General features: G+C 54.7%; 2 protein-coding genes across 16 annotated transcripts; one reads left to right on the top strand and one right to left on the bottom strand.

The window, feature by feature from the left end:
* RIIAD1 (regulatory subunit of type II PKA R-subunit domain containing 1) lies at positions 1–14,748 on the bottom strand. Of its 2 annotated transcripts, none has more exons than XM_007178068.3 (6): positions 14,618–14,748; positions 7,294–7,464; positions 6,723–6,799; positions 1,954–2,000; positions 716–843; positions 1–108 (listed from the first exon to the last, which is right to left on the bottom strand). In XM_007178068.3, exons 2-5 carry the CDS (start codon positions 7,375–7,377, stop codon positions 773–775), a joined length of 279 nt encoding a protein of 92 aa, XP_007178130.1. In that variant the 5' UTR covers positions 7,378–7,464; positions 14,618–14,748; the 3' UTR covers positions 1–108; positions 716–772. The 2 variants fall into 2 exon arrangements, with proteins under 2 accessions (XP_007178130.1, XP_007178131.1); XM_007178069.3 differs by having other exon boundaries at positions 14,669–14,742.
* CELF3 (CUGBP Elav-like family member 3) lies at positions 12,320–26,807 on the top strand. 14 transcript variants are annotated; one of them, XM_028165407.2, is made up of 15 exons: positions 12,320–12,361; positions 13,097–13,202; positions 14,421–14,503; positions 19,644–19,692; positions 19,980–19,994; positions 20,124–20,252; positions 20,390–20,469; positions 21,518–21,661; positions 21,854–21,995; positions 22,242–22,391; positions 22,808–22,873; positions 23,178–23,309; positions 23,543–23,686; positions 24,412–24,548; positions 26,242–26,807. In XM_028165407.2, exons 4-14 carry the CDS (start codon positions 19,644–19,646, stop codon positions 24,537–24,539), a joined length of 1,179 nt encoding a protein of 392 aa, XP_028021208.2. In that variant the 5' UTR covers positions 12,320–12,361; positions 13,097–13,202; positions 14,421–14,503; the 3' UTR covers positions 24,540–24,548; positions 26,242–26,807. The 14 variants fall into 14 exon arrangements, with proteins under 14 accessions (XP_028021208.2, XP_028021209.2, XP_028021198.2 ...); XM_028165408.2 differs by lacking the exon at positions 19,980–19,994 and having other exon boundaries at positions 20,127–20,252; XM_028165397.2 differs by lacking the exon at positions 12,320–12,361 and having other exon boundaries at positions 12,459–13,202; positions 20,127–20,252.
* The last annotated feature ends 25 nt before the right edge of the window (positions 26,808–26,832 follow it).

The following is a 26,832-nucleotide window of genomic DNA, read 5'->3' as shown; positions in this document are numbered from 1 at the left end:
AACAGGGAGGTCTGTTTTTAATGAGCATCTTTAAAAGCCTTTGCAACAGCAGACACAGCCCAGAAACCCACAGTGATGGCAACAGGGCTCTCTCGCTTCCAGATGACCCTGCAAAACAGAAATGGTGCTGCTAAATCAGGAGTGTGGCTCTTTCCCACTTCACATTTAAAAATCCCAACCTTCAAAATCATTTCAGAAATCCTGCCCGAAAAATGTGTGATGGCCCTCACGGCGTAGCCTGGTTTGACGATGGAGGGGGCAGGAAAGCGCCCAATCCAAATGCAACGAGGGAAACTGCCCCCACCCTTGACAGAAGCAGTGGGAAAGCCCTTCTACTGCCGCCGCCAAAGACACAAGGAAAAGGCCACCTGCAGGAGCACATAGGAATTCTGCAGCCTGAGAGCAGGCCCTTGATACTAACGGATCCCACCCCGTTTCCCTGGCTCTCTCTTTCCTCCAGAACTACTCCACTTCCATTCTCTTGATCCATGTCAGTAGATTAAGAAGACGGATGTCTCTCCCTAACACGGACATGCCAGACAAACCCTGGGCCTCTCTTCACATTCCCCAAAGTAGTGTCAGGAAAATGAAACACTTGCACGGAACTTCTCTGCAGCATCTCTGTTTGGTTTCTTTCACACCCTGGGCCGAGGAGCCAGTGCTTATTTTCACAGGAGTAAAGAAGCCTCTGACTGTAAGTGAGGTTAACACCCACCCCGAGGCTGGATTCTTTCTGTTCTCTCTCAACAGCTGAGCATCAGGATTTTGCTAATTAAGCCGCTTTCTTCTCCTTAATTAGCTGCATGTGAATCTTGTTGGGAAGTCTTGGATCCGTGAAATAGTCTGGGATAAGAATTAAAAAGAAGAAATCATCTAAACCCAAGGGAAAAAGACTAGGCGAGAGACAGCTCACTCTGCTAAAAAGCCAGGACGGCTCTGTCGTAGCAGGACTGTTACTGGTGGTCCTGCTTTACAATGTAATATGAGATGCCACAGCAAATCCCAAGGTCGCTGTCTTCCCCATGTCGCCCCCAGAAGTTCTGAGCCTGCAGCTCCAGCGTTCCCAGCAAGGGCTGACAGGACGGCCCCTGTCCCCTCCACACCGCCCTGCCGCTGGCCTGTCAGCTTGCTGACGCACAGGGGGCCATCAGAGGCCTGAGGGAGTTTCTGGCTTTCTGCTCCAGGCCCATCTTGGGGCCCAAATAAATACCAAGTGTTATTCTTGTCTCAGCTCGGCCTGCTGGCTCCTGTCTCTGAGACATCACGCCCTCTCTGAGAATATCCTCTCAGAGGAGAGCCAGGCTCTTGCAGGATGACGACAGAAGAGGATTTTTATATACCCAGCATAACGTGAATCAGAGGCAGCATCTGCTGTGGCAGCAAAGACATACTTAGATTCAGTCAGAAACGGTTCGAGGCTGTAATCCCAGGGCTAAAAGGACCCGAGAAATCATCGAGCCCAGCCCCTTCCCTTTAAATACCATTGACCTCAAGCCATCTCAGGGCAGCGGAGCCCATTAGAATCACCTGGGGAGCCTTTAAAACTGTGGATGCCCGGCCCCACCCCAGACTAATTAAATAAAAACCTGTGGGGGTGGGCCCGGGCATCGGTATTTTTTAAAAGTTCCCCAGATGATTTTAATGTGCAGCCAGGGTTGAGAACCCTGCTTTAAGATTCCCAGGGAAAGAGCTGCCAGTCTGTTCCTTAGGGAGTCTCAAAATTCTTAACAGTCTTTACCACGAGGAAGTTCTGCCTCCTTTCTTATCTGTCCTCATTTTGAGGAAATGACATTGAGGAAAGAGCCTTTTGAAAAAAGCTCCCTTGGGAGACATTGGATAAAGAAGCACCCCAGACTCTGCAGGGAGAATCCTGGGCTTGTCCGAGTCTAAATTCACAGTAACACTCCTGGTGCTCGTTTATCAAACGCCCAAAATGGACTCTGCCTTACTCACCTGCAGCAAATTCTTGAATGTTGTCTGGTCTTTTCAAAAACATTTCTCTGGAAAACATCAAGGGATAAGGGGAGGAGGTAAAGCAGGTCCTGCACTGTCGGGGCAGATGACCTGAGACACACCCGTCGTGGCAGGCGGAAAGCCGGAGGACTCCTGCCAAGGACCCTTTCCTTCGTGATTTTCCTTCTAGTCAGGATCTGAGGCCAGGAGCAAGACGTTCTAAATGGCAAGAAGCCTAGGGAATGCTCACCTCACAAGACAGCGAGTGCTGCAGCCAAGTGAAGTTTGTCATTCACTCCGCAAACATTTCACAGAACCAGAGACCAGGCCCCGGGCCAGGCAGCAAGTTGAAGAGCTCGCTGCCTCCTCCTCGAGGGACTCACGTGTGGTGGGACAGATGTGCAACCCACAACCTTCCAAGGAAGTGTAACCAGGAACCGCCACGGGTGGGGGGGAGGGCACAGTAAACCACGCTGAGAAGACAGACTTGAGATGGTTGTTGGCCCTGCATACAGTGGACACTGGGACAAAACCCACGGTGCCGGTGCCACTGGGAAGCTGAAACTGCCTTATAGCCCACCGACTTTTATAGCCCATAAAGCTCGTTCACAAACATTATCTCACTCTACACTCTGTGAAACAGCAATGACTGTGCCCCATTTTACATATGAAGGAAGCAAGCTTTCAAAAGGTTGACCATTTGCCCAAGTTCATAAAGCAAGTAAATAAAGGAGAGGAGGCCCAGGTCTTGTGGTTCCAAGGCCAGTGCTCTACAACATGGCCTTGTGGCCATGGCTGCCCTGCCCCACCAGCATGGAAGGCCCTCCCTGCCCAGGAGGCCCCTGCCTCCCAAGCTTCAAGAATTTTGCTTCCCTTCTTCTCCTTCAATTCAATTTGAGAATTGTTGAGCACAAATTCTGTGTAAGTCACTCTATAAGATATGAGGGATTGATTTTAAAAAGATAAAATATAGTCCCACCTCAAAGGAATGACAGTCAAGAGAAAGGAAATTGGTAAGTTCCCAAATGTCCAAAAGGCCAAGTAACCTCCAGGGTATGAAATAGTGTGCCGGGAGATCAGAGGAGAGAGAGTGATTCCTTACGGCAAGACCCCCAAATCCTCACAGAGCAGCTGGCATTTGAGAGCGCCCTTGAGGTACACATGGGACAAGGGCTGAGGGACAAGAGCCTTCCAGACCAAGGAGCAGCAGGAATAAAGGCCAGAAAATTAAAGGGAACTGCCCGTGTCCTATCGAGAGTGAACTCCAGAGGGTAGGAACTGGGTCATATCCACCTTTGTTTCCCCAGGGTCTAGAAGAGCACTCAGGGAGTGTCAGTGCCCCTGCAGAGGGCGGTGGAATGATCAGAGAGGTCCAGTCTGGCTGGAGTGGGGGCACGTGCAGGGAGTAGTGGGAAGCGAAGGAGGCCCTAGTATGGAGGGCCTTGAAGACCAGGGAGAGACAGTCATACTCAGTTCAAGAGACAATGGTGGGGGGACTTCCCTGGTGGCACAGTGGATAAGAATCCGCCAGCCAATGCAGAGGACAAGGGTTCAAGCCCTGGTCTGGGAAGATCCCACATGCCGTGGAGCAACTAAGCCCATGCGCCACAACTGCTGAGCCTGCGCTCTAGAGCCCGCGAGCCACAGCTACTGAGCCGGTGTGCCACAACTACTGAAGCCCGCGCACCTAGAGCCCGGGCTCCGCAACAAGAGAAGCCACCGCAATGAGAAGCCCGCGCACCGCAACCAGAGAAAGCCCACGCGCAGCAAGGAAGACCCATGGCAGCCAAAAATAAATAAATAAATAAATTTTTTAAAAAAGAGAGAGACAATGGGGGGACTTCCCTGGTGGCGCAGTGGTTAAGAATCCGCCTGCCAATGCAGGGGACACGGGTTTGAGCCCTGGTCCGGGAAGATCTCACATGCCGCGGAGCAACTAATCCCATGCGCCACAACTACTGAGCCTGCGCTCTAGAGCCTGCGAGCCACAATTACTGAGCCCGAGTGCCATAACTATTGAAGCCCATGGGCCTAGAGCCCGTGCTCCGCAACAAGAGAAGCCACCGCAATGAGAAGCCCACGCACCACAACGAAGACCCAACGCAGCCATAAATAAATAAATAAATAAATTTATTTTTTAAAAAAGAGAGAGACAATGGGAATGGATAAACAAAGCGTGGTAGAGTCACACAGTGGAATACTACAATGAGAATGGAGGATCTAAAAGATACTGCTGAGCAAAAGAAGCCAGGCACAAAAGAGCACATATTGTGGAATTCCATTTGTATAAAGTAGACAAAAAGGCAAAATGAATCTGTGTGATTAGAAGTCAGGATACTGGCTAACTTTTTGGAGGAAGTGACTGAAAGGGGCCACAAAGGGTCTGAGGTGCTAGTCAGGTTCTAGTTCTTGATCTGGACGCTAGTATCATGTGTGTTCTCAGCTCGCGAAAGTTCATCCAGTTTAGGATATGCCACTTGTCTGTACTTTATATTTCAATAGAATGTTTTAAAAAAAAAAGGCAATATTGTGGATCCACTGAAGATTTTTCCAGCCAAGGAATGATATGATCCGTGCTATGGTTTGGGAAGATTCATCTGCCTGGCTGTTTACAAAAACACCTAATAAAGCCTGTCTACAATTTCACACTTTGTTATCATATCTCCAGCCTAAAACCTGAGCTCTCTGGGTGCCTAAAAGAAGTTAGATCCCTATTTCTTCCATTTTTCAGTTCTAAAATTCAAGGCATTAAGAGTTCCATATACTGTATATATGAATATAGACTGGAGAGTTGTGGCTGAATGGCCATAAATCATTAGGATCTGCAAAACCCAAGTGGTGAGCTTGCTTCCCAACAAAAACAGCGTGGGGCTTCTCATGGCTTGCAGTGAGTGTACAGCAGAGACCTGCAGACAGGTGAGGACAGGCATGCTGCCCAGGATTCTGTCCCCTCTTCTCCCTTCCTCTTTTCTCACAGGAAGGACCATCTGAAGCATCCAATGCAGACGAGGGGCTGATTCTGGTTCACTCTGGTATCATCCAAAGGAAATAACAATCACACCAAAAAAAAACCAAAAGCAAACCCCCAAAGTTCAAACACTTCCTCTCCCCTCTTACCTCCCCCTCAGAAAGAGAAAGGCCTAAAAGGGGCCAGGAGGATTTCACGAGAGGAGCTTCTGGGACAGCAAAAGGAGAAGCCTGGAGGCCTACCTGGCCCAGGGAGGGGGATGATAAGGAAGGAAAGGGAAGATGCCTAGGGCTGTCCTTGCAGACACCCAGCTCCTCCTGGAAACTGTTCCTGGGCAGAGAAGCAGGGCCACCCCTGCCATGTGACTAAAACAACACCCTCTTCATTCACCACCCCCAAGGGTTCTAATCCTTTTGTTTGTGAACATTGCAAATGGTGCGTTAATTCAGGTTTTAACATCTATCCCCAATCTCGCTGCTGGAATCATTCCTAACTTGTATTGCAAGCTCCCCAGGATAGGAAAGATGTCATCCTTTATCTCCCTTTAGAAGAAAAGGTACAGAAAGTGATGGCCTGATCTCCAGGGCTGACACTGACAGAGGACCCCTAAACTATCTTTTGCCCAAGCCTTACCCCTGGCCCAAAAACACCAAACCTCACAGACAGGTTTCCATTTTCCCTTTCCCCTTCCCCTATCTGCCCTCTGAGAATCAGCTGCCACTTTGAAGAACAATGAGGCATGGAAAAAAGACACCCCTCCAGGGCAACTTTTAAAAAGACAAAAGAGAGCCCTACCTCTGGCTCCCCAGCTCCTGTGTGCTTACGGTGCAACACAGTGGAAAAACCAGGGGTTTGGATCCTGGTTCAGCAATTTGGGGAAGGTATTTCACCTGTAAAATGGAAGTGATAATAAACTATCTTTATAGAGTTGCTAGGAGGATCAGCAAAAATGTACCAAAATGTCATACACTGTGGGCCCTGGGGACACAAACATGGCTCCACCAGCTTAGAGCTTTGGTCCAGGGAGAGAAAGAAAAGATCGACAATGCAATTATACAATGTGATAACTGCTAATGTAGGAAACCAATAGCAGTGCCTGGAAATGGAAGCCATTATTATTTAAATCTTGCCTATCTGTCTGTAGCCAAACAGTATTTGACATAGCTCTATTGTTTTCATCCATTGATGCTCCATGATTTTTTTTTTCCCTCAGTTCTTTACTTTTCAACCTATTAGGAACATTTTCCATTCAAGCAAATGCCATGCTGAAAGGCATTGTGGGGGAAGGAAAAAGGTGCTCCAAGACATGGTGGAAAATGGTTTTCTTTTCCCCATGACTTACAAGGGAGTGGCTTCCAACCCTTGGGAGTCTTTCCACACCAATGTTCTCAGGTAGAGAAAGGCCAGACGTCCGAATTTTTTTTAAGTTCTAGTGACCTTGTTAAATGCCTCTGATAGAGAATAGGGGTCTACACCCAATGGCTGCCTGCCGAGTTTCTCAATGCCAAATTCCCTCTTCCAAGTGTTGGAAGGTATGTATTTATCCTTAGAGCTAAAGTGAATGCATATTAATATTTTTGAGAATTTTGAGATAACTGAAGGAAACCTCTAGAGACAACAAGAAAACCCTGGGTGCCACAGACCCCAGCGCTGGAAAATATTCAATCTCAGGATATTTTCTAACCTTCAGACCCTAAAGGAAGCAACAAGTAATGTTTAAAGAAAGAAGAGGTCACTCACACTCATCCATCCCCAACGAGATTTCCACTATTTGCTCAAGGCCAGTCTGACAACCACCTACCTGAAGAAACCACTTATGAGCCACTCCACTTCTTTGTGGGTCCTTAGGTACTTTTCATTAGTAATCCGAGTCTGAATCTGGAGGGCAAGAGCAAAAGGTCATGCTTCATGAGGCGAAAGATTTCAGGGTTCAAGCCCTGGAGGTGTGGAGGGCTTGGGGAAACAACGTGCGCACTTAACCCGGGTCTCTTCGCAGGATGTTTGAACATTTAAGCCATCTGTCTTCTTACAGATCAACATCTTCAATGCTGCCTCCGGCTCAGGCTTAGGGGCCTTAACTAAGGTCGGGGTCTCTACCGTTGGGAAGTTCTTGTTTGTATCTAAGTTAAAGTATCCGGCAGTCATTTCGGTCCATTTCTCTGGCCCATCCCTGTTTAAGTTTTTTTCGGCACTTTCAGGCGCCTGTCGGGCTCTGTTCAGGGGCCCAGAAGCCTAGGGGTCCGTCGGGGGTGTCCCCACCCACCCAGCCTTCCACCCCTTTGTCTGGGAACAGGCTCCACGTCCCTCTTCTCTGGGGCCCTTACCCAGGGGAGCTGCACTCTAATGGAGGCGGGGGTCGGGGCCGCACCCACCTTGAAGCCGCGCAGCTTCTCCAGCTGCTCGGGGCTCAGCGCCTCGGGGTACAGCCCTTGAATCCCTCCCGGCAGGGTCGCCATCTTGTCGCGGTCGTCAAGGCGACGGGAGGCGCGGCTGGTGAGGACCCGCCCCCGGCCTGGACCCGCCCTCTCCAGCAGGGGGCGGGGCTGAGGGAAGAAATAAGGGGGCCACTCTGAAGCCGAGGAGGAAGCTCAGGAGGGTGTCTAAAGGATCCCCTTCCCCAGATTTGGGGACTGAATTCCCAGCTTGACTGTATATGAAAATGAGCCCTTCTTCTTGACCCCACCCAACCTCAAATAGTTTTTTCTCTAGCTCTAGAGCATAACTGGAAAAGGGATTCCTAAGGCAGTCTCCCAGAATCTGGTTCCTGACTCTCTCACTTTAAGTCTAGTAGTGGGGAAGGAGAATCTAGGCTTCTTCCCTTTCCACCGGCCCGGAAGCCAAACCCCTCCATCCTTCAAGTGCAGACACTTGACCCTGAAGTCTTGGATTCTTAACACAACATGACAGCACCCCATAGGATGGAATGAACAGAGTTCTACAAAGGAAGGAATGTTCTCAGACTAAAAATGCTGGAAAGGACCTGGGGACATGCTGCCAGAAGTTTCCCCTCTTGGACTGACTTTCTTGTGTAGATTAACTGCTCCTTATAAATTCTAAATCATGTCTCCCACTCCCAATGGAGTAGGGGATGGGAAAGGCAGTTGGTCTTCAAGATGTGTTCTTCTGCTATCTAATTAAGAAGAGAAAGTGAGACAGAAAGCCAGAGAGCTGAAAATAGCACCTAGAAAGGGCAGGAGGCTGTCTGACAATACACACAAGTGCTGAATTTCTATACCCCCCAGAGATCATCAGCAGCAGAGACCTTCTGAGAGGCAGAGAAGAGAGCCCAAAAGGAGGCAGTCTTTTTAGATTTGTGAAAACTGCCCAAGGAGCAAGGAAAGAGCTTAACAAGCCCAGCATTAGGCCATGGCCTGGGAGGGGGTCTCTCTGCAATCTGCCTCTCAGAAAAGACTGAGGAGGGAATTCGCTGGCGGTCCAGTGGTTAGCACTCCGTGCTTTCACTGCTGGGGCTGGGTTCAATCCCTGGTCAGGGAAGTAAGATCCCGCAAGCCGCGCAACGTGGCCAAAAAAAAAAGAAGTGAAAATGTTGGCAGTTCCCAAGCCAGGAAAAAACCTCAAGAGGTAGATTAAATAGTGGGCTACAAACCTCTTCTCAGAAACCCCATCTGGGTAGTAATCATTCTGATTGTTTTTTAGGAGCAAGAGTTATAGTGAGAGGTAGATAAGCTGCCATCTGTCAGAAGTGATTTTTTTAGGCAGGAGCAGAGGTTAATCAGAGGTGATAGTTCCTGTTGGCCAAGACCTGTCTCTTCCCACCCCTCCACCCCCCCAGAGAAGCTAGTGTTAGAACCTCTAAGTTGCACCGTCCAATGTGGTCACCACGAGCCACCTGTGGCTATTAAGCACTTGAAATTTGCTGAAAGTGTCAGATGAGCTGTAAGTGTAAATCACTGACTGGATTTTGAAGACTTGGTATTTTAAAATGTAAATATCTCATTAATAATCCTTACATTGATTACATGTTGAATATTTTGGATATATCATAAAAACTCGTTGAATAATATATTGAATATACTGGTTAAATAAAATATATTATTAAAAGTCATTTCACTTTTTCTTTTCACTTTTTTAATGTGGCTACTAGAAATTTTTAAATTATATATATAGCTTGCGTTATAGTAAAGGGTGCTGGTCTGGACTGTCAAATCTACACACACATACACACACACACACACACACACAGAGGCATATACATGCACAATTCCCTCCATCCCCCACCCCCATGCATAAAATAGTTAATGTCTTCCTTCTGCTAGGCTATGATCTTCTTGTGCTTTGAGAATCAGTCAAGCCTTTCTTGACTGACCACATCCCATGGCCCAAACCCCGAATACACATACGTGTAAATGAGAGAGGCTACTTTTCTTTTTTTAACAGCACCTCAGTTCTCGCTATTGTAAATTGTGTTGGCCTTTCTTACCTCTCCACTTGAGGTAGAAGCCACTTGAGGGAAGGAAGATTATATAATCAATTCTTTGTACACTCTCACAGATTCTGCTACAGAAGTCTTCACTTTGTTTTCAATTATTGAGGCCAGCAAGTATTTGGTGACTAGCCATTCTGCCCACACATACCATCACTACATTTTGACCTTTCTGAAAAGTACCCCAATTATTTAGCATGTCTCATTTCCTAAGAATCTAAAACCAGGAGTGAGCTCTCTCTTTATAAAGTCAATAATCTTTTAATGTAGGGCATCTTAACATTGAGTGCAGAGAATAAGAAAGAGGGTGAGCTTGGGGATGGTGGGCAGAGAAAGTACCTTGGAGGAACCTAGTTGGAAGCCTCATCTCCTCCTGGAGAGCAATTCCCCAGTATGCGCCTCTGGGTCATTTTTCCCCCCAGTCTTCACCCCACAGGGCTTCCCTCCCCTACAGCCTGAAGGACAACAGAGGTGTGCCCACAGTCACCCAGCAAGGAGGGCCTGAAGAGAGCTCCCACCTCTTCTCTCCTAAACCCCGCCTCTCCTCTCAGACTGAAGCCTTCCATCTGGGGACCACAAACTAAGCGAAGGATTGGAGGCGTTTTGCTGCCTGCAGCTGTCTCCTCAATTGCTGACTGGGAGGAGGAGTGAGGGGAGTTCATTATAATTCATTTTTGTGAATGTTTAATATTTCAATTAATATGATTAGCCCCAAGCCTGAATGAGCAGCAGGGCGGCAGATCTGCTGACAAGACACAGAGTAATGAGATCAACAGGGCCATGGGGTCTTCCTAGGCTCCATCCTCAGAGGGCGTGATCTGTTTAGCATCTCCATAAATACCAAGATCAGATTAGGAGGCAAGGGAAGGAGCAGTGGGGGTGGGGAGATGAGTGGAAAGTTACTTTCCAGATGTATTTGCCCTCTTGACTCCCTGGCACTGCCATCGCATATTCTGACCACCCTGCACTGGGTCCTCTTCCATCTCCCCCCACCCACCCATTTTAGAGGACCCTATTGGGAGGACCTGGACATCCGTACCATAAAGTGTAATCATGTCTACACATACACACACACACACACACACACACACACTCACACTCAAACATACATACTTGTCAGAATGTGGCTTCAGGCCACAGAAATGATGCTAGGGAAGGATGGATGGTGGTTAATGGAGAATCAAGCAGTAGAAGGAAGGATAGCTCTCACCCAGGGCTCAAATGAAGACACAAGAGGAAGAAAGGCCAGGCTCAACCACTCCCCCCATTCCCAAGAGGAGATTTGACAGGGAAGTTAAACGCATGGACTTGGAAACACACTGTCCGGGCTCCACTCTCAGCTATACCTCTTTCCAGTGTGTGACCTTAGGCAAGTCATTTAATCTCTCTGTGCCTTGGTTTCCTCATCTTTACTCGAAGATAACAATAGAACCTACATCATAGGGTGATGATGAGGGATAAACAAGTTAGTAAATATAAAGCACTTAAACAAGGCCTATGACACGGACCAACACCGTAAGAGCCATCTAAGTGATAGTACTATTAATTCCCTTCCAGAAGAAAAGCCTGCCTGTCCAGAGAGCTGAGGCAGGCCTGCTGGGATTCAGGTGGGACAGATTTCAGAGACACCAGCACCACTGTGGAGACATCAGCCCCATTCTGGGGTGAAGAAGGGGTGGCAGGAGGCAGGGAGTTCCACAAAAGCTGTGAGTCCAGGTCGGTGAGCACCTGATGGCAGGCAAGGGCTGCCCCGTCCAGGAGGTTTGATGTCAGCAGATACTCTCTGCATTGAGGGGGAGCTGTGAGTGAGCCCAGTGTACACAGGGGTCAAGCTCCCTCCACATCACAGGGCAAACTGATCATCTATAGAAGTTTAACTGTTCAGGGGAGTAATGGCCCCCAAATATGCTTCCCCCATCCCTCTTTGTTACCTGACTCAATTAGAGAGTCCCAGTCAGGGAACATAACTGGGGTGGGGGGGGAGGGGAGAAGCAGAAGGAAGGAATTTTGGGGTTTCCTCTGCCCTAAAGGGGAGCTTGCCAGCTGTGATTCTGCCCACTGAAGGAATCAGGAATCTACTCTCATCAGAGGTTCTTGGCATCGACTACTTATTCGAGAAATATTTGTTAAGCTCCTACTACGTGTGAACAAGACACTGTGCTAGACACTGTGAACAGTAAAAGCTGAATTAAACAGTGTCCTGGTCTTCAAGCAGCTTCCAAGTGCGAGCTCCCGCTGTCACCACTGCTGCCTCCCTGCCCACGCACTTATACACACAAACCCCCCAGAGGGCGAGAAGGGGGCATTGGCAAATGCCAGCAAGATCGAGTTTTTCTTGTTTCCCTTTCTGGAAAACACAGTTCCCTCTCTGCACTCATCTCACCCTGCTCTCTCTTCCACAGCCCCCTTTCCATCTTTCTCTCTGGGTCCCTTCTGCCCTCTCCCCCAGGCTCTGCGACCTGCTTCCCTCCCCAGCTACACCCTTCTCCTCACCCGCCCCTAACCTGCCCAGCCGTCTTTATGCCATCTTCTTTTCCCTGTTTTCTTCCCTTGGCTCCCCACTCTCAGTCTCCCCAGATGCCAGCTCCTCTCTCTTCCTCCCCCCTGCTCCCCTCTCCTGGGTCTTCTCTTCCAGCACCGGGGACAGCTCCAGCCCCCGGAACAATGGACCCCACCTTAGGGCTCCTCTATAAATTCTCCATCTTAGTGCCTTGCCCAACTCGTGATTAGGGAGTAAGATGGGGGAAGGGTTATTATCAACAGGACCAGCTGCTCTTCTGGGGGTGGGAAGGGAGTCAGGGAGGAAGGAGATAGAAAGAGGGCGTGGCTCTTGTCTGGATTGTGCGTCCCTCTCCAGGGTAGAGAATTTGTCTTCCACCCCTGAGACTGACATCACTGATGTCAGGGGAAAGGAGGTGGGAGTGGGGAGGGGGGTGTGGAGGGGGGAGGTTTTTGTTGAGGAGAGCGCGGCCGGAGAGCAGAGCTCCGGGACCCAGGTGACCGGGAAAGCAGGCAGCCCCAGCGGCGGGAGCAGCCAGCAGCAGCCCAGGCCCGGGGACCGGGGTGGGGGTGGGAGGGGGGCTGAGGGGAGGACCTGAAGGGAGGCGGCAGGGCCAAAGGGACCCCCGGCGCCCTGCCGCCATCAGAGATCAAGCATCTGGCATCAGGGATCTTCGGACCCAGCAGAAGGATCAGCCACAGGGGAGGTGTCCTCCCAGGGAAGCCAACGAGAGCTCCACCTGCCCCACATCAGGAGTGCCCCCCCCAACGCTGCTGGCAACCATACCAGGACCCTAACCCCTCAGCCTGCAACCCCATCACCCTCCTCAGGCCCTTTCCTCCACCTCCAGCTCTAATCTCAAACCCTAGTTCCCAGCGCCCCTGCTACCACCCTAACCCTCCAGGTCTTGGCCACACTGCCCCCCATCCTGGGATATCTGCCAGATCTCTGGGAGGGAGATCGTTTGCTTGGGCTATGCCCCCTGGTGGCATGACAGTGTCTGCCTAGACCCCTGACCCCTAGCCCTCAACTCCCTGGGCCTCCTTTGTGTGAATAGCGGCCCCTCTGCTCAGCACTGTGGTTGGGGCCAAAGGGAAAGCCAGCCCCAGCCACTTGCCTCCTTGCTGGGCAGCTCCCCCTGGCCTTCGGGCCTCTCCCTGCTCCCCTCGGCCCCTTCTCCTGGGCCGCCCCAATGAAGGAACCGGATGCCATCAAGCTGTTTGTGGGGCAGATACCGAGGCATCTGGAGGAAAAGGACCTGAAACCCATCTTCGAACAGTTTGGTCGGATCTTCGAGCTGACTGTCATCAAGGACAAGTACACCGGGCTGCACAAGGGTGAGGGGTCAGGCCAGGCTGGAGAGGCTTCAGGGAGTGGGCTGGGAGGTTGGGAGGCTGGGAGGAGGTGGGGAAGCCAGGCTGGAGGGACGGAGTCGCTGGAGAAGGCTGATCTGGAGGAAAAGAGTTCACGGGCTGGGGAGTGTGGATGGAGGAGCTAGAAGAGAACTCAGCTAGGGTGACCAGGGGACTCCAGGTGGAGGACCAAGGAGAGCCTCTCTGGGGGAAGAGTTGTCAAGGTGGCTGCAGAGATGTGGACCCCAAAGTTGAGGGGGATGATGTGGATGAACTCAAGGAAGGATGGAGGAACGAGAGAGCTGGTTTGAGAGATAAGGAGCTGGGCAGGGGTGTGTGTGTGAAGGGGGGCCGCATGCACAAGACTGAGAGTCTTAGTAGCCTCAGATACTATTGGGATGGGGGTCGGGACACAGGGTCAGGTGCTCAACCTGGAAAGAGTGAATGTTCATGGAGTGGGCAGGGCAGCTCCAGAACTAAAGAGAGGGACCTGGGAAACAGTGTACAAAGGACAGAGATTGGTAAAGACCTGGGAAGTGTAGGGACTCGAAAGTTAAGGGAGCTGGGGGTGAAAGAGGATGTGCCTCAGGCCTAAGGGCTGTGCAGCTAAGCAGGGTCAGGCCTGGGGTCAGGCCTTGGAGAGCCCCAGACACCGGGAGTCAGAGGGGCCACGCTGCCTCCCCCTCCACCGGCCCAGGGACTCCCGCTCCCCACTCTTCCCTTTTCTCCACCCTCCACCTGCCTCCCATGGAGCTGGAGAGAGAGGAGGAAATAGGGAAAATGGGAGAGGAGAGGGCTGATGATGACCAAGATGGAGGGAGGTGGAGGCAAAGAGAAAGGGGAAAGGAGACCAGCTAAGGAAGAGAGAAAACCACACTACACGTACTTGTCTGGAGATCACATGCCCCTTCTCCTCCCCCCACACAAAGCCCCAGCTCCCACAGCCCAGGCGTTCTCCCTCTTCCATCACCCCACCATGGAAGCCTCCCGGTCTCGGGGTCTCTGCCCTGTGCTCATCAGCCCAGAGACTCCGGGGAAGAATGTGCACCCCCTCTCAGACACCTCCCCGGCCCAGCAGGCAGAAGGTGGCGAGAAGGGACAAGCTCCCCAGTCCTCAGTTTCGTGGGGGGTAGGGGGCCTTTTAGGGAGGGGAGACCGGGGACTCACCCCCGACCCGGTCTCTCTGCCCCTGCCCCTCCTCAGGATGTGCCTTCCTGACATACTGTGCCCGCGATTCAGCCCTGAAGGCCCAGAGCGCCCTGCACGAACAGAAGACGCTTCCAGGGGTGAGTCCCGGCCTTTTCAAGGCCAGGGGGCTGAGAAGGGCCTTAGAAGGGGCACCACCTTCCCAAGACACTGAGTGTATATTCCACCTCCTCTCATCACCGGGAAGCCCCTACCTCCTTGTAGCACCCCTCCTCCTTGCTGAAGATGCACGCATTTCTTCTCACCGAGAGAGAAGGAAAACAGCGATGAGCAGAGTAGATATAACCCTTGCAAAGAGCAGAGGTAGCCCTTTCCCCACTTCCCAACCTGCCCCTGGGGCAGCGCTTAGAGGAGGGACTTAGCTGGTTGGGAGGCATGGGGAGAAGACTTTGGACACCAAGTGTAGGGCCGAGTGAGCAGGAGGCACTCAGGCACTCTTTCTGGCTCTGGGGAGGAAACCTGGCTGTGAAATGGGGGAGGGGTGCCTGCGGCCCGAGGTGGGCATCTGGCGCCTGCCCGCCTGGCATCTCTGTGCTGACTTCTGAGGTCCAACAGGCTCACCTCGCGTCTCCCAGGAAAAGCCGCGGGAACGGTGCCACAGGGCATCAGGGTGGTCAGGGCCTGGTGGGCCTGGGCTGGGAATAAGCCGTGTGGAGGGCGGCAGCGGGCAGCAGACAAGGGCAGGGGCAGTCATCAGTGTGGAGGATCGGGCCTGACCCCACCAAGTGTGCCCAGGGAGGCAGGGGGTGCCTCTGACGTGGCCTCCCTCCTGCAAGGTCAGAGCTCTTTGTCTGCTCCCCAGGCAGCCTTGCAGCTCGTCCCAGGCCTGGGCTGGCACGGGCAGGAATAAAGAAGCTCAGACTGCCCCCCAGTTACCCATCCTGTGGCGAAAGGATGTGACACTCCCTTTCTGTATCTATCGGCTTCTGTTGTCTTCCCTGGAAAGTACCTCTTGAGAGCTAACTCCACCCTTCCCTCCAGCCAGCATTTGCTGAACACAGTCTGAGTGCTGGAGACACACCTGTCCCATCCTCTTCTCCTCCCTTCGTGTGGGAATGGAGATGGAGTCCGATTCTCCAGCTCTTCCTGGGAGAGAAACAGACAAAACAGATGGGAAAGGGGGGGGGGGGATCTAGGAAAATTAGAACCACTCCCAACTTCACACCCTCCATGGCTCTGTAACCCTCTGTGGCCCTCAACCCTAAATACCACTAGGAAAGCAGATCCACTGCCAGCTCCCCACCTTCACCCCCACTATCTTATCCCAGTCGGGGGCAAGGCAGCCCAGAATAGCCATCGCCCACAGAGATAAGTATCTGTGTATGTGTGAGCAGGCTCGGGCTCTAAGAAGCATATGTGTGTGCGTGTGTGTGTGTGTGTGTGTGTGTGTGTGTGTGTTTGGGCACATGAATCCCCGGGAAGCCTGGTTCCCATCACGTGACCTCACAACTCTCCTCTCTCTTTCCTCTGGGGAGGCCCCTCACAAATCAACAGTTTTCATTTCCATTGCCGTTTCTCTGTCTTTTTCTGTTGTCTCCTATCTCTCAGAGCCCCTGCGGAAACCAGAGGGGGACAAGGGAGAAGGTAGAAAGCAGGGGTACTGCAGTGGGGACATGGGTGAGAGAGACGGCGCCGGGTGGGCAGGAGCCCCAGGGCCATCTGTGCCAGCTGGGGGCTTCTGCCCTGGCTCTGTCCCCCTCCAGCTGCCTGTGTGGCTCAGGCAGGGCTACGCCCTGGGTGTGGAAAGGCGCTGCCTCCTCTTCCTGAGGTAATAAGGCCCAGGGTGGGAGGCGAGTGAGACGGGAGCCCCGGTTAATAATTGCCGAGCCCTGCCCCAAGCTCCCAGGTGAGGCTGAGTTCTCCACTTTGGCCCTTGCCCCAGGGGACAGAATCCAGAGGCACCTGACAGAGCCTTTAGTAGGAAATGAGGGGTTCTATCCTCCAAGGGGCCCCCCGTGCTGGGGATTTGGGGGAGCAGATGTCTATAATCAAGCTCTGCCTGACCCTTTGTGCCCCCAGGCCTTTTCTCAGCCACCTGCCCTTCTGGCAGCAGTGTTTCCCCTCAGATAGTCATTGAGTGTGAGTGTGTGTGTGTGTGTGTGTGTGTCCAGTGTGCCAGCTCTTGCACAACTGTGTTGGGAAGTTCCTCCTACTGTCTAACCTCCATGCCCTCTGACTGCAAGTTCCTTCTTTAATGGGGGCATTTACCCGCTCTCCTTTCTCCCCATCTTTGTCAGCTCAGAATCTGGAAGATGCCACCATATTTGAGTGACGCTTCAGGCTGCAGAGAGAAAGAATGGGAGCTGGGCCTATGGCCATGGAACCGCATTTCCTTCTCTCTCCCCTAAGAGTTCCCAGGAGAGGCTCTGTCACAGCTTCCTGGATTCTTCCTAGGAGCAGGGTGTGACCTCCTGGAGGTGGTGGTGTGAAGGACTCCTTCTGTCTGGCCTGCGCTTCCCCCTCTACTTGGGCCAAAATCCCACTCTGGGGACATGGGTCCTCCCGGTCATCTTGCTGTTGGGCAGGTGGATTCTGGCTCCATGGAGAGGACCTGTGTGTGGTCTGGGACACCGGGCGCAAGTCTAGAGTCGGGGGTGGCAGGGCACCAGGCCTGTGCCCTCAGGAAAATTAGATCTGTGGGCATGGGGAGCTCTTCTTGGAAGTGGGGTCTTAGCTATTGGTGAGAGGGACTTACTTACAAGTGACCATGTTGGTAGGGGTCTCAGGGATACTTGGTAGGAGTATATAAATAGCCCCTTCTTCTTTGGGAGGCCCTGGGGAGGGCTTATCACCTGGCGGGTGGTAGCTAGGGAAGAGAGGCGCCCGCACCAGGTTGCCCGGTAAACAGGGCCCAGCTGGACTCAGGGGAGGGGGCAGGTGTGACCGAGCTGAGCTAACAAAGGCTGAGCTTCCCACAGGAAGTGCCAGGCCAAGAAGGAGAGGCTGGGAACGGGGCACTGGGGGCCACTGAGGGAGGAGTCCGTCTATGAGGGAGTGGGGAGAGCCTCCCGTCAGCGTGGTCTGTGCTGTGGTCTGCCCACTTGTGTGTGTTTTTGTGCGAATCCATATCAGCTGTGGATATTTATTGATATGCTATTTTTGTGCCTGGGAGCCTGGCAGGGAGGGAACACCATCCTTTCTCTCTGGATCCCAGGTTCCCCATCCCCACCTAGAGCAGCAAATCCCCAGGGGCCTGTTGGGAAGGGGTTAGTGCCGAGCATAAGAATTCCCCGATGCTGTGACTCCAGTGCTGATCCTACCTCTCCTGTAGTGGGAACTGGGGGGCTGGCTGCTGAGCTGCCCGTGAGGGGACTTCCTGATGGCTTTGACCGGAGTACGGGAGAGAGGGGGAGTGAAAGACCAAGAGTCCTGAGTGTCTGACCCCCACCCCTTGCTACACACACACAAACTCACACACACAAACTCACACGCACTCCTGAGGAGATTGAACCTCCGATGGGATAATCCCAGATTGGTGGATAAAGCTGGGGCAGATTGGCCGGAGGATCTGTGTGACTGTTCCCCCTCCAACGCCCCCCCCAACCCAGCTGCTCTCAGATCTAGAGACTGGGGGGGAGGGGTGGACAGGGAGGAAGTATTGGTTGAGGCGGGGCCTAGATTTGATCCGGGCTGAAAATACCTCACCTGCAGAGTCCAGCCAGACTGACTGGCATGGCGTGACACCTGGGAACAGGGTGCAGTGTGAGAAGGGGCAGGGGCAACTATCATTTCTGCACTTCTCTGTCTTAAGTGCTGACACACAAGACCTCAAGGCTAGAATACTAGAGCTGAGGGGAACCTGACTCTAGATCGCCTGATCCAGCCCATTTTACAGATGAGGAAGCTGAGGCCTAGAGGAGAGAAATGACTTGTCCAAGGTCACCCAGCCAGTGAGTGGCAGAGCCAGTCCTCGAAGTCCAGTGCCTTTCCTGAGAGTAACTTTTGCCCCACCCTCAGAATTTGGATGAATGGTTTCCTCTGTTTATTTATTTTTTTGGTCACTAGAACTAGGGCTGCCCCACCATCAGATGAGTGGGGTGGCCAGGTGTGGCCCCAGCGGTCAAAGTCTTCAACAGCAAAATATTTTCAGATGTGAAATACTGAGTCCTTCCCTCCCTCTCCAGTTCCTAAGATGCTCTGCACACTGGTTAAGGAAATCAACCTGCGGGAGTCATTCCCAAGTCCTCTTATCAGACAGGAACATGGAGTGGGGAACTGTCTGCATTTCCACTGGAGGCTGAACAAAGGGAGATGCTGCAGGAGTAGGGAGAGGGTAGAGCTCAGGAGGACTTCCGGGTACCCGGAGAATCGCGAAAGAGCACAGGACAGCACTTCCTCCTTTAGAGCTGTCTTGGCGGTGAGACATCAAGGATTTGATCTGGAGGAGAAAGGCAGGAGCTTGGACAGTATGGCCCCTGCAGGGCCTGCTCAGCGCCTTCCTCCAGAATCAGGAAGCTCTCCTGGGCCCCTCCCCCACCTCCCAGCCCCCACCAAATCCTCCACCCCCAGCATACTCTGTTCCCACCCCCCTCCCCACTCCTTCTCCGGGTGTGTGGAGCAGCAGAAGTGATGACGTCACCATGGTCGCCCGGGCGACGGGGACGGATAAATCAGGCTGAGTGGGCGGTTGCCATGGCGCGCATTCTCCCGTTACCACGGAGACTGGGCATCTGCTCCCTTTGTGCTGCCCGAGTGCCTTCCCCCTGGGGTCAAGGGGTGTAGGGGGGCAGAAAGAGAGGCAAACACACCTCTAGGGGTCAGAAGAAAGTCGGGGCATCTGTGGGGTCTCCCTCAGTCTAGAGTCTTCCTTGGGGCTGCTTGAGGGGGTGGCCTCTGTTGCTCCTACTTTGTAGAACTGAGGCAGCTTTTGCTGAACAGCCCTTGGCTGGGCTCTAACTCAGGACCCGGGTCCTATGGGCAGCCCCACTCTCCCCCTAAGGAGAGCAGCACCTCTCCCTGGCAAATCATCTGGGGCCCTACCTGAGCTTAGAGTCGTGCCCCAGGAGCATCCTCCTCTACATCCTCTCCTTCTACTACCTCTAATCCCCGCAGGTCCTAATCCTAAACAAGATTAAGCCCCATCCCTCCCTTCCATCCGCACTTTAGAGGGCTGGGCCTGGGGCTTACTCCCTCTAGCCTCTCCACAGGTCCTGGCCTGGGGAGGCCTCCTGGGGTGGTCAGAGGAGGTCCCCAGCAGTTGCTTTCTCTTCTTTCCTTTAGATGAACAGGCCGATCCAGGTCAAGCCAGCCGACAGCGAGAGCCGAGGAGGTAGGTTCTGTACCTTGGGACTCAATCCTTCTCCCTCAATCCGCAGGCCCAGCACTTGGAGTAGCTGAGGGGCAGGCTTTCTGAGGAAGAAAGTCTGAGAATTCTGAAGGGTTCCCAGTCAAAGTGGGCATAGGAGTCAGGGTGGCCAGAGGGGATGTGATCCAGCCCATTGCAGAGACAGCAAAACTGAGGCCCAGAGTGGAGTGCAAGTCAGTCCTTCAGAACTGGGATGCCCAGTCTATGTATCTGCAGCCCATCCCCCAACCATCCCTTCTTTCACGCCCTAGAGCCATCGGTTCGGGGTGAGGGGAGTTCCAGGGAAGAGCTGAAGGCGAAGGGGAGGGGTCTCTGCCTGCCCCAAGCTGGAGCAGGGCTGGGAAAGCAGCCTGGAGGCCCTGAACCTGCCCCTCCTCCTGTGCCCTACCCGCCAGAAGACCGGAAGCTCTTTGTGGGGATGCTAGGGAAGCAGCAGACAGATGAGGACGTCCGGAAGATGTTCGAGCCTTTCGGGACCATAGACGAGTGCACTGTGCTCCGGGGCCCAGACGGCACCAGCAAAGGTAGCCCACCGATACCCCTCCCCCGCCGGGCACTCCGCCTTCCTGCCCCTCCCCCACTGGTTCCGTGGGCAATGGGGACTGTCGGGGCCCTCAAGGGTGGGCACTCACCCCTTTCTCCTCCCTCTTGAACTCTCCAGGCTGCGCCTTCGTGAAGTTCCAGACCCACGCCGAGGCCCAGGCAGCCATCAACACCCTTCACAGCAGCCGGACCCTGCCGGTGAGTCCCGTTGCCCCAGCCCTCAGGCCTCTTCCAGCCTGGCTGGGCCCACGCCAGACCCTGGCTCAGAGGGCGCAGTCCGTTCTGGATAGGGTCTTTACTATCCAGAACGGACTGCCTATTATTGAATGACTATTATTCAAAAAGAATTTTCTGGCAGAAGAATCAAACCTCTTAGGGACAGCTTCCCCTTTCCAATAACATCTCCCAGCCCCTCCTCTCCTGCCTCCTCCAGCCCTCAGCCCTGGTCACCTCTCACCTCTTCTCCCTCCTTCCCATATCCCCACCCCCCCCTCACTGGCTGGGCATCGGGACACTTGCTTAGAGGCCCTGCGTGCCCTCTGCACATTCATCCTGCTGCCCCACACATTAGCAGTGGGTCAGCTGACTGATCTCGCAGAGGGCTCCCCCAGCAGAACAAACCTCTCAAAAGGAACTAGCTGGCTCCCAAGGAGGTGAGCTTCCTATAACTCGAGGTTCTCCAGCAGAGGCTGGGCAAGCACTTAGCAGGGACCTGGGCGAGAGGATGCAGCATCAGATAGAGAACTGCGTTCCAGACCCTAGGATTCTACAACAGGCCTTGCAAATGTTCCAGGCTGGTTTTTATTTGGCATAGGCTGGTATGAAACTTTGAGGTTGCATCCCTGAGCACACCGTGAGGACTGGGATGTGGGAGCATGGGGTGAGGTAAGGGGGTGGGGTAGCTACCAGGCAAGACGAACTTGAGGTTAAACGTTTGCTGTGGCTGATCCACCCTGGGGAGGATTTCCGGCTCAGAATCTTCATGGAGAAGCCAGGACTGCCCTTTGCATTCTGGGAGCACTTTCCCTTTCCCAGCACATTCCTCTACGTTTTTTAGTCTTTTGCACAGTCTGGCACAGGGGGAGGGTGGGATGAAAGTCTCCCCGCTTTGACATAGGCACAGTGATGGCTGCCCTCCCAAAGAGGCCAAGCCATGTGTGGTGGAACTGAGCCCAGGTCCTGAGGGCTCTGGGGAAGAGAGACCCCCAACTCTGCCCCTCTGACCACATGGGGGGCCGGTGCCCAGGGTGCCTCGTCCAGCCTGGTGGTGAAGTTTGCTGACACGGAGAAGGAGCGAGGTCTCCGCCGAATGCAGCAGGTGGCCACCCAGCTGGGCATGTTCAGCCCCATCGCCCTCCAGTTCGGAGCCTACAGCGCCTACACCCAGGCCGTGAGCACTGCCCGCTGCCCCCCGCCCCGCCCTCACGCCCCCCAACCCCTCCTCCCCGTGCTGGGCTGGGCCCATCCCCAGGCTCTCCAGTGTCCTGCCCCCCCAACCAATGCCCAGGCCCAGGGTTGGGAGGGGAGCCAGGCCAGGGTGCAGGGGGGCTGGCCCCACTCTCCTCTCTTCCCCTGTCCCCAGCTGATGCAGCAGCAGGCGGCCCTGGTAGCGGCTCACAGTGCCTACCTCAGCCCCATGGCCACCATGGCTGCCGTGCAGATGCAGCACATGGCCGCCATCAATGCCAATGGCCTCATCGCCACCCCCATCACCCCATCCTCAGGTAAGGTCCAGGCAGGGCTGGGCTGGGTGTGAGTGGGGCAGGTCAGGGGAGCTACCACGTGGTGGGGGAGGGGAGGGGGGCACAGGGCATCACTCAGGGAAGCCATGGGGGCTGGGAGGGGTTCAGGGGTCAAAGAGTAGCCTGCTTCCTCCCCTCTGCCCTCAGACTTGTTGACTGCTTCTCTGCATTTGTGTGTATGTGTGTGTCTGCTTCTCTGTTCTGTCTCTGCCGCTTTCTCTTCCCCAGGAACCAGCACCCCTCCTGCCATCGCTGCCACGCCCGTCTCTGCAATCCCTGCTGCCCTGGGCGTCAACGGCTACAGCCCGGTGCCCACCCAGCCCACTGGGCAGCCTGCCCCTGATGCTCTGTATCCCAACGGGGTTCACCCCTACCCAGGTGGGGTTCTCTGCCTACCCACCCCTCTCCCCGGCAACCATCCCAGCTATCGCTCTCACTGCCGGCAGGCATGACACACCTTCCCTCTCCAGGCTGTGGGGTGATAACGGCGCTTTCTCCTGCTCTGTCACCCTGGGCAGGGATGTTCCTTCCTGGTCTCAGCCAGAGAAGCTGAGGCACAGAGAGGCGAAGTGAGTTCGTCCAGGGTTGCACAGCCAGTCACAGACTCAAGTCTTGCTAACGCCAGGCTCTCCCCTCTCCCTATGGCTCTGTGCATTTCCACCCTCTCATTTCACATCCCATGCTCTCCCATGAGGCTCTCCTCCCCACCTGCCTGGCCTCTGCTCCAAGAGGCACTGGTGGGGCTCCCAGCGGCGTCCCAGCCCCGCCCTCACGGTCAGTGCTGCTCTTCCCAGCCCAGAGCCCCGCGGCCCCCGTGGACCCCCTGCAGCAGGCCTACGCGGGGATGCAGCACTATACAGGTGAGGAGCCCCAGCGCAGGCCCCGGTCTGGGTGGAAGGGTTGGTAAGAGCTAAAGACGCCCAGAAGTTGGGTCTGGGCTTCGTGCTGTCTGCCAGCCGCCCCGTCAGACTTCCCAGCAGGCCATACCTGTGAGGACACGCCTTTACGGGCATGGTCTGAGGCAGCTCCCCCTCTGACACCTCTCGGCCCTGTCCACTCCATCGGCCTGGGCGAGGGGGAGGAGGACTGGGGTGGCTGGGAGGGCCAGGTGGGGCAGGGGCCTCTCAGGAACCCCATTAGCTCTCTCTGTCCTCCCCCGACCAGCAGCCTACCCGGCAGCCTACAGCCTGGTGGCGCCCGCGTTCCCACAGCCTCCTGCCCTGGTGGCCCAGCAGCCTCCGCCTCCCCCCCAGCAGCAGCAGCAGCAGCAGCAGCAGCAGCAGCAGCAACGGGAAGGTGCGGCCTGGGCGGGTAGTCCCAGCCAAGAGCCTTCAGGGATGGGGTGCCCTTGCCGTGGGCTCCAAGGCCAGCTCTGGCCCCGTGTGTGGGGATGAAACTGGGGGGAGGGGGGGCGGGGGAGGTGGCTGGCGCCCTGGCCCACATGTTGGGGGCTGCCTTCCCCGGCCCCCTGCACCTTGAGTCTGTCTCCCAGTCACTGAGCTCTTCCTTCTGTCTCCGCTGCCACCCAGGCCCTGATGGCTGCAACATCTTCATCTACCACCTGCCCCAGGAGTTCACCGACTCAGAGATCCTCCAGATGTTTGTCCCCTTTGGCCACGTCATCTCAGCCAAAGTCTTTGTTGACCGGGCCACCAATCAGAGCAAGTGTTTTGGTAAGAATATGATGATCCAAAAGATAAAATATAGCACATTTTGGCCAAACTCCAGATGAGGTCAAGATCTGATGCATTTGCAGGCACTTATGGTTGCAATGGACCCAGTAGTTGAAATCCAGATTGTCCAAGAGTCTGAAAGGACCAGTTTTTACACTCCTGACATCCCATACCAGCTGCTGCCCAGGCCCATCTCTTCCTCCAGAAAACCACATCTTTTCTCCTTAAGAACTGGTCAGATCCATGCTCTGTGAGGATTGGAAAAGGCTCGGGAACTGGGGAAGTTCAGCTGTCAAAAGGAAGGCTTAGGGAGCAGGGTTTAGCTGCCTTCACTCTTTGAAAGGCTGCTTCAGGGGAGAAAGGGGACGTGCTTGTCCTCTGGGCTTCAGAAGTCATTTAGGGTCCAGAGTGGAGGTTTCAAAAGGCAGGTTCTGAGCTATCCAGGCCAAGGAAGGGGTTGCCGCCCCTCAAAGAATGCTGAAAGGAATGTCCCAGGGTGTGCGAGAGGCCGGACTGGACTCATTCACTCAGCCTGTCAACAACTACTTACCGAAAGCCTCCTGTGTACTGGGCAGTTTTCCGGGCATTTGGGAGACCTGGAGGAAGTAGGGTGGTGACGGGAAAGCAAAGAGCAGGCCTCGGCCTAAGCACAGGACAGTGGGGCGGGGTGGGGGGGGCAGGGCGGGGTTGGTGCTGGGCCAGGCCTTATGCCCCTCTCACCTCAGGCTTTGTGAGTTTCGACAATCCAGCCAGTGCCCAGGCTGCCATCCAGGCCATGAACGGTTTCCAGATTGGCATGAAGCGCCTCAAAGTCCAGCTAAAGCGGCCTAAGGATGCCAACCGGCCCTACTGAGGGCCCCAGGTGGGTCCCGCTCCCGTCCTGTGACCTCTCCAGCCCTGTCACATGGCAGCCAGGGCCCTCACTTGGACTGCCCCCACCCCCTTTCCCACCACCCTCAGGGATGCCCACCCCTGACTCTGGGCACTTGAGGCAGGGATCTGGAGCAGCTTCCTCAGCTGTTTTTCAATCACCCAAGTCTCTCTCACTTTCACTTTCTCTCTCTCGCTCTCTCTCTCACACACACACACACACACACACACACACGCGCGCGCGCGCGCGCGCGCGCGCGCGCGCGCGCGCGCACGCGCATGCGCACACGCACTCCCACTGTGACCCCAGAGAGAGCCAGGTCTGTATATGTCTGTGTCCACTCCCTAGAACCTGCCCAATATCTGGTCTCGTTTGTCTGGTCAGTGTCCATGTGTCTTGTGTGTCTCTTTTTCTGGTTTTCCTTTAGGTTGGAGTAGAATTAGGGGAGTAGGGTTTGGGGAATAGGGGGCTGGTTTAGGGTACTGGAGGGTCCTAGAATCACTGGCTCCTAGAATATCTGTTGTCCTGAGAAGTGGGGACATCAGGTCCCGGTGCCCTGGACCCCAGGTGATTTCCCTCATGTAGCAGTAGACCCATGGGACAGGGGAGAGTACACAGAACAGACTGGGGGGGAGTCCGAGTGTCAGGGCTCTGGGGAGCAGCTTTGGTTCAGGTGGAGGCGGCTGGAATGCTGGACTGCCGTGAATTTCACTTAACAGGTCCCCTCCTCCCCACTGCCCGCCACCCGCCAACCTCATGGCCACAGAGCTGTGAGCTTTCATTACTTTTGTGTTGTTTAATCTCCTTTGGACCAAACCCCTGAAAAAAACACAACCCAAGAACAATACCCACATTTTCTGTTTTTCCCCCTTTCCCCCCAATCCTGGCTGCTTAACTCCTCCCACCCTGGGGGCCCCCCAGCCCAGGGCCCGTGTCCATTGTCGGCCGAAGCCCCCATCCCCGGACCCCTGCTCCGGGCCCCTGTAAGTTGCATGGAACGAGCGTGTTGTCTTTGGAGCCGATTGTTTGTTATTTGGGGAGGGGGCCGCGGAGGGAAGCGCCCCCCAGCCCAGAGTCAGGGCCGGGGGCAGCTCGCGGGATGTGCTTGGTCAACAGTGGTTGGTGACTGTGGTCTGTGTTCCGTGCATTTCTCTCTCGCTTTCTTTGTTCCTTTCCAAAAAGGAATGAGAGCGCCCCCTAGGGGCTGGGGGGGTCTCGCTCGCCCCCACGAGACTCCAGCCCTAAGTCCAGCCCTGGTTCCACCCCGGCCTGCTCTGCCGCCCTTTTGCGGATGCCCCCTTGCTCTTTTTCCAGGTGTCTGTGCCGACACTGCACCCTCCTCCTTTCTGAGTCACCTCTGCCTGCCTGTTTGTTGTCTCATTTCTTTGCCCCTCCTCCTCTAGTCCCTGTCTCCAGTATCTTCCACGTTCCTTTTCTCACGGGCTGTTTGAATATTTCCTTCCTAATATCCTTTGGTTTCTTGTGTCATTCGCCCCTCCCTCCCGTCTCCTCCATCCCTGCCCCTTGTCGAATGGCTGGGGGGCCGGATGGTTCAGTTTGGACTGAGGCCTTTCTGATGACCTGCCTTCCTCAGCCACCCCAGCTCCCTCCCCACCCAGGGCCTGGGACCTGCCTCAGCTGCCTGTCTTCTCCACAGCTTCACCCACGTTTCCTTCCTTCACAGGCCTGGAGACACCAGAGGAAGGGGCGCCTCACCCCCTCGCCCCGTGACTGGCCCCAGCCCTCTCTGCACATCCGCCCTGGGCCTTGATTGGGCTCTGGGGCAAATGCTGCTTCATGGCCCTGGGGGCACAGGACACCGGCCCACTCCCACCACCCCGCCTCCCCGAAGGGCCTGTTTCCTCCCAGGTGCCCTTTTGGCCTTTGTGCGGGAGCAAGGAACAGGCTCGAAGGCTCTGGGGTATCTGCCTTCTGCTGGGGCTCCTGTGACGGGCCTTCTGCGCCCAGCCTTCGCACTTGCCTCCCCCAGCGGCGGGCCTCTTCTACCTGTGCGGCCCGGGAGGGCAGCGGGGGCCTCCCACATGCTCCCTGCCCACCCTTGCCCCAGCCTTGCCCCCATATTCGGGGTTTCTCAGAAGCTGGTTCTCACACTCCCTGTGGCCACCCTCAGCTCGAGGTAGGATATCCCTGAACCCTGGGCTCCCAGCCCTAAAACTCACTGCCTCCCCCAAGGGCCCCCTCCAAGGAGAACGTGGAGGAGCCCTGAGGGCTGCCTGTCCGCCAGTCAGCCACAGAGACCCCCCTCCTTTCACGA

This window comes from Balaenoptera acutorostrata, chromosome 1, assembly GCF_949987535.1.
Source record: "Balaenoptera acutorostrata chromosome 1, mBalAcu1.1, whole genome shotgun sequence".
Classification (NCBI taxonomy): domain Eukaryota; kingdom Metazoa; phylum Chordata; class Mammalia; order Artiodactyla; family Balaenopteridae; genus Balaenoptera; species Balaenoptera acutorostrata.
Note: the sequence above shows the minus strand (reverse complement) of the source record. Positions and strands in the feature narration are given on the sequence as shown.